The following is a 7,112-nucleotide window of genomic DNA, read 5'->3' on the forward strand; positions in this document are numbered from 1 at the left end:
CGCGGCTCGGCTCGGTGGCGCCGCCCGTCACGAGGGCTCCGAGGGCCCCGGCTGGGACTCCGCGGTCAGCCCCGTGGCTCCGAGGCTTTGTGACCTCGGTTATCCCTTCGGTGCTTGCGTTCCTCACCCCCAGGTGCGGATGCGACGGGAGCTGCTTTCCTACTGGCCTTCGTAGGAACAGATGAGGCGGTGCGCCCGGCACCACCGAGCCCGACACCCACGCAGTCTGACTGTGGCCCTGCAGAAACGCGAGCGCTGTAAATGGATGTCACCCGGGCTCTCTCCCGGGGCAGACGTCCCCGCAGCCTCTGACGTCCTGTCACGTCCACGTCCGCTCATCCCCCAGCCAGTTCTCTCTGCCTTTGCATTTTCTGGACGTCTTCGGCCCCGACTCATCCCTGTCATTTCTCAGAGCAGCGGCAGCCGTCCTCAGCTCGCGGCCGGACTCTGCTCCCCGAAGCACGGGGCCACCCACTCCAGGCGACGACAAACCGGCAAAAGTCGCGACACTTCGGACCCCTCTCTCCCCTCCCCCGTCTCTGCAGGTGGACTCGGGCAGGGTGAATCCATTTTCCCGTAGAAACGAACGACGCCCGGCCTTCTCGGCGACCCGGCTACAGTCATCTCAGGATGTAAATGAGACGACCTTAACTTTCGCTTCTAAACAAACCTGGCTGGTTTCCCCGTTGGATTTGTAGCCTCTGCCCTCTCTGCTGCACTTGTCTCGGTGGAGGACGCTGGCGATGGCCTTGGTCACCTCGCCGTCGCCAGCCGCTGGGCGCATGCAGTCGACGGAGTGCAGAAGCGGTCAGGTCCCAGAGCCAACGGTCCCTGTGGTCCGCAGCCCGCACCTGAGCGCAGCGGGCACCTCCTTCCGAGGAGCGAAGTCAGAACGTGGGGACGGCCAAGGGCCCGGGAGCTCTGCTTTGGCCCACATGATGTTGACTGAGATTAAAGTGGCCAGACCTCCTGAGGCTTGTGTGTGTGTTTTCCCTCCATAAACTAGAAAAACAAAGTGAACTAAAGCTTGGAAATAAGAAAATTCATTTTCTGAAAAGCGGGCTTCTTGGAGGATCATCATGATGTGCTGGGAAAGTTGATACATCAGGATATTTGCTTTAGAAGCCGACCGTGCCCCGTCTTCAAACAGGTATGAATTTGCTCCACAACATTCAGGAGCCAAATGTATCCTATTTCTACATTTTTTTCTTTCTTTCTTTCTTTTTTTTTTTTCTATTTCTACATTTTTTTCTAAATCAAATCAATCAGCTCCAAATCTCTGCTTCACAAGGATAGTGAGAAATTCACTGTCGGTCAGGTTTTGGGGAACCCCTCTTTTTCCTAGGATATGATAGGCCCTGCCCAGAAAATTGGGGGAAGGACTTCTGGTTTCAGACCATCCTGAGTATGCTGTGAATCCTCACATGCCTACTGTCCCAGCTCCTGCGGTCCGTTCGCAGGTGAACCGCCACGTTCTTTCTAAGCAAAGCTTGGACACAGAGAACTCCAGCCTCAAGGCTTAGGGATTGGCCTCTGGTTATCCCATGAGAGATCCTGCTACCAACAGGGTGCCACATGGGAGTGGGATGGGAGGAGAAATCCACCCCGAGGGTTGCGATCCGTTGCCGGACACGAAAAAAGACAAAAAGGAAAAAAAGAAAAAGAAAAAAAAAATGATTAAAATGGGAGACTTTATGTTATATATATTTTACCACAATTTTAAAATTAAAAAAAAAAAGAAAAACTGTTAAAAACAGAAAAATGGTAATTCACTTGGGCTTGGGAAATTTAACCAGTCCTCAGGAGCCACACCACTGCTGCTTCCTGAGTCCCCAGGCCTCTGTGATAGGCTGAGTAATGGCCCCCTAAATACCCACGTCCTAATCCCTGGAACCTGGACGTGTACCTTCTATGGCAAAAGGGACTTTGCAGATGTGATAAGAATTTTGATCACTTGGGCTTGGGAAATTTAACCAGTCCTCAGGAGCCACACCACTGCTGCTTCCTGAGTCCGCAGGCCTCTGTGATAGGCTGAGTAATGGCCCCCTAAATACCCACGTCCTAATCCCTGGAACCTGGAAGTGTACCTTCTATGGCAAAAGGGACTTTGCAGATGTGATAAGAATTTTGATATGGGAGATTATCCTGGATCATCCAAGGGCCCTAAACATAATCACACATATCCTTAGAAGAGGGAGCAGAGAGAGAGTTGACTACAGAAGGGGAGGGAGCCACATGATGATGGACGCAGAGGCTGGAGTGACGCACTTTTGAGGTTGGAGGAAGGGACCACCAGCCAAGGAGTGTCGTCAGCCTCTAGAGACAGGAAAAGGCTAGAAAACAGATTCTGCCCTAGAGCTTCAAGAAAGAACCAGCCCTGCTATTTCAGACCTCTGGCCTCCAGAACTGTAAGATATTAGAGTTGTGTTGTTATAAGCACCAAGTTTGTGGTAATTTGTTACAGTGGCAACAAGAAACGAATGCAGCTCCTTGCCCCCATGGTCAACTGAGCTTTCCAGCCTAGACTTTTGAAAAACTCAAAGTCTTAATAAGATGAGAGAAACCCAGTCCTCCAAAGACTTGGCTGCTTTCTTAGAGGAGAAGGGGAAATACCTTTACTTCTTTCATGAGTTCACAGCAGGAAGTAAGACACGGTGGATCCTCAGTCACCATATCCTACCACTCAGGAATATTTGGAGTCTTAGTCATCAGGGTTCCTGGAAAGCCACTGGAAGGAGCTCAAAGGATGCAGCACTGGACCCATAAAGATTGGGGTCACACAGGCCTGTCACCAATGCTTGAATAAGCCCTCCTTAGCTGGGTGGGCCTCGTCACCTGAGCTAGCTAACCAATTAATAAAGCCTGCTGGCCAAGGCTTCATGAAAAGGAGATCTGTTGACCCTCTAAGAATGATTGCCTGAGTTGAGGCAGGGCTCTCTGGAGACTCACCCAGCAGAGGAAAATGAGTGAAAGCCGTGGCTGGACAGAGTGGGATGGAACATGGGCGAGGGGCAGTCTGGGCCCAAGGCACTCAGTGTGAAGGAGGCCACTGTGCATTCTGTCCCCATGGGGTTCTCCCTTGGACAGGACAGGGCTCTTGCTCCAGGCTCTCACGCTGCAAAAAGTAGGACATTAGCAAGTGAGAATTCCACTTATTTGGGGGAAATCCATATCCTAGATCCCATATGTTAATCATGCTTTATTTTGCCTTCCCTAGATAATATTTTATGTTTCTAAGGGATATGAAAACAGTCTATCCTCTTTGTTTTCCTAATAAAAACATTAGGTAATCATCTGGTTAAAGGCAAGTATATCAGTTTCTTATTGCTGATGTAACAAATGGCCACAAACTTAGTGGCTCAAAACAACACACATTTATTATCATACAGTTCTAGAGGTCCAAAGTCTGAAATGGGTCTCCCTAGGCTAACATCGAGGTGTCAGCAGGGCTGCATTCCTTCTGGAGGCTCAGGAGCGTGCCTTTCTCAGCTTCTAGAAGATACTCACATTCCTTGGCTCATGGCCCCTTCCTCCAACTTCAAAGCCAGCAAGCACTTCACTCCAACCTCTGCTTCTGTTGCCACATCTCCATCTCTGACCCTAACCCTCCTGCTTCCCTCTTTCACTCCTGAGGACCTTTATGATTATAGTGAGCCCACCCAGATAATCCAGGATAATCTCCTCATCTGAAGATCCTTAACTTAATCACATCTGCAAAGTCCTTTTTGCCAGGTGAGATGACATATTCACAGCTGCCAGGGATTGGGACATGGACATCTTCAGGAAGCCGTTGTTCTGCCTACCATGGCAAGCAAATTTCCTGTGATGTTTAAAAACCTAGCTCTAAAACATCTGTTCATGGAGACTTCTTGAGGGAGTCTGGTGTTATCCGTAGGTGTCTGGCATGCAGTAGTAGTAATGGGTAAATGTGCGCTTCTTTCTCTCGTGGGTTTCCTTTAGTTTCAGCTGTCCGTGTCTGTTGGTTCTCTTGTGAGTCTTTCCTTTCTAATAGAAGGTCAGTCCTCAGAAGCAGCTGCTGGAGATGACCCCACTGTGGAGTTGCCAAGGCTCCTCTCAAAGGGCCTCCAGGGTGTATGGATGGACAAGTCCTTGACTAGCCTCCACCCTCCCTCCCTGAGGACTGGCCAATCAGTCCCTTACCAGAAAGAAAACATTCTTTTTTGCAGCCAATCAGAAACATGCACAACTTCCAGAAGATGGGGCCAAACGTTTCCTTACTTTCCCCTCAGCATCCCCTAATACAGAGCCTCCTCCATGGTCTCCTGAGGGGGTCCTGCTCTCTCTGCTCTCTCTCCCTGTTTTCTCCTCCCTCCTCACCCCTTCTTCAGGATCCTGGCTCCATCCTGGCAGCAGCCCGAGGGTCCTGAGGACCATGCTTCCTGCATTATCCAGGGAGCCAGAGCCAGTTCCCTCCCTGTTGCCCTGCTCAGCCCAAGCCGTAAGACTTTCAGGTTCCTTGGGGATGGCCAGGAACATGACACACAAGCGCTTCTTGCTAATATTGACCATTAATATGCATTACATATTTAAAATGTCTGCCTAGCTAGCTGTCTGTCCAAGATCTTCTCCTCACTAGAATGGGAAGAGAAGAAAGGAAGGCTGTAAGAGGGGTAAAAAAATCCCACCCTCTCACAAACAAATAATCAACTGAATAAATAATAATGGGAGGAGTGAATGCATGCATGAATGAATGATCTAAGTCTTTACCTTCCTATTATCTCATACCTTGTAAAAGACTGGAGACTTTGGCATAAGGAGTTTACCTTTACCCAGAGGTCAACCAGCATCCCCATGTGCTCACTCCTCTCCTGCGTCCAATTCATTCCACGTTTTTGTCCAGACTTTGGGTTCCCAACATACTGAGAGATAAACTCGAGAACAGAGCAGTCTTTTAGAATGCTAGAAAACATAAAATTTCTAAAATGTCAGGCTGGAAGGTTATTTCGTAATTGATGTTCCAGCCATCTCAGTGTATTTTCTCAACTGTAATTGTCAAGGACTCCACAATTACTTCTGCCCAAATCTTGTCATTACCATATCTGTCATATTTCTGAATATTAATTTAATTTTGTAGAGCATGCTAGCACCTTCCTGTGTAAGATGATGTGTAATAACTATTAGTTAGCTAGGCTAGCATGCACACTAATGTCAAACCCATGCCAGGAATATTCTGGGATCTTTCAAGGAAATTCTAGGTCCCTGAGTGAAACTTTTTAAAGAATTCCCTCTTAAAGAAAAAATGTCCAGAAATATCAATGGGGCTCCTCTGGGAATTGCCTGGGTAGTAACTATGCCTCTATTTGCCAAAGCAAAATATATTTCTAGGAGGATTTCATTGAATCACCAAAAGTAGTCTCTTAGGAGAGCAGGGTTAGTCTCCCTGAAAACTTGGAGAAAGTAATTTCTATAGTCTGAGATGCTTTGTTAGGGGACCACCAGCCCAGGTAGAAACAGGGAGAAAAAACTTCACTGTGATCACGTTCTACTAGGACTAAGGATTCTTCACTCTAGACTGAAACTTTACATGTGTGAGGCTTCATCAACTACCAATTTATTTGAATTTCAGACTATGAATGAATACCTTGAAATCAATTATGTTGGCTGTAGTGATAAAGGTGTGTCAAGTCAACTCTGGTATATAATGACTATTTGTAATCCTTGCTATTACAACATCTGTAATCACAGATGATACCCTCACTAACAGCCAAACTTATCCCCGTGTCTACCTAATGACCAGCCAGCAGAAATCAGCCCAATCAGTACCCACACCTCAAGCAAATGCATCTCTCTTACAGCTTTCTTTGGTTTTCATACATTTTTTTTCAAACATCGACAAATTTTCATTCTTTGCTATGAGAAAAGGAAATATGATGCATAAAGCATAAAACGTGCAAAAATGTCAGAAGACCCACACTTAAGAAATGAAGCATGATACTCCACACTGTGTAGACAGAAGTTACCAATAGGCTCAAACTTCTGACAAGACCAGATACAGAGCCGGTTGTATGACATCAACCGGATTTAAATTCTAAAGGTTAAAAACATCAACTCATCTAGGGTACATGTGAAAAATCAGAAATATTATTAAGGATGGAGGTGCAATGTTCTAGATCACAGCTGTCCTATAGAACTTTCTAAGATGATGGAGACATCCTGAATCTGTGCTGTCCATATGGTAGCCACTGGCCACACACGGCTATTGAGCATTGAAATGTGGCTAGTACCACTGAGCAAATAAATTTTAATTAATTTTAAATTATCTTCTTTCTTCAACTTTCTTCACTTTCCCTTCTATCCCCAATGCATTATTTTAAAGAAAATCCCAGGTCTAGATCATCAAATCCTCATGGGAGAGAGGTATGCACGTTTGGGATAATAAGGTCTGAGAACATAAAGGTCACATCACGCCGTCTAGAAACCTAACCATTTATATATGGCTAAAGCAGGCCTGCATGTAGCCTAATCTGCATGTATGCCAGAAATCACCTTACTTGCACCAGTGCACCTTATCCCTCTTACAGTTATACAGGGCACAGTATACAGTACATGCAGTTATACAGGGGGCACTATACAGTACTGTACACTCAAACACAAACAAAATGCTCACTCAACATCCTCAGACCCCAGGCTAGCATGGTCTGGTCCAAGAACATTTCTAAACTCAGTGTGAGAGATGGGAGCAAGTTCAGCCCAGATGTCTCTAGGACTTATGCTGACAAGCTCCTTGAGAGTCAGGCATAGACATACACAAAGGACCCTTCAATTCATTTTGTTCCATTAAGATGTGAGCACAATTTTCAACTACAAAGAAAATAGCTGATGGAAGCCCATGGCAATCAACACGTTATTTGCTTCTGGGTTGCTAATTGTTTTAATGAAAACATTATTTCCTTTCAGTGCTTGTAAAACAGTTTAGGAGAACTAGTAAAGAAAGATGTTTGATCATTGGCTAATTCAATATTAGAGTTCAGAGGACAAGCATAGATTCAGAAGCATTAAATAATATTCTAGAAAAATTATCAGAAATTATGAAAGAGGAAATCTAGGGTTCATGACAAGTATTAATTCATTTAGGAAATCTTCAAATGTAC

The 7,112-nt window shown here is 46.0% G+C and overlaps 1 protein-coding gene across 1 annotated transcript in view; it reads left to right on the top strand.

The window, feature by feature from the left end:
* TNFRSF11A (tumor necrosis factor receptor superfamily, member 11a, NFKB activator) overlaps positions 1–698 on the top strand; it is a 94,712-nt gene extending 94,014 nt beyond the window's left edge. Inside the window, exon 12 of the mRNA XM_008581670.1 lies at positions 245–698. Within this exon, the coding sequence (XP_008579892.1) occupies positions 245–698 (454 nt within the window). The remainder of the gene's footprint in view (positions 1–244) is intronic.
* Positions 699–7,112: the final 6,414 nt, after the last annotated feature.

This window comes from Galeopterus variegatus, unplaced genomic scaffold (genome assembly GCF_000696425.1).
Source record: "Galeopterus variegatus unplaced genomic scaffold, G_variegatus-3.0.2 Scaffold2430, whole genome shotgun sequence".
NCBI lineage: Eukaryota > Metazoa > Chordata > Mammalia > Dermoptera > Cynocephalidae > Galeopterus > Galeopterus variegatus.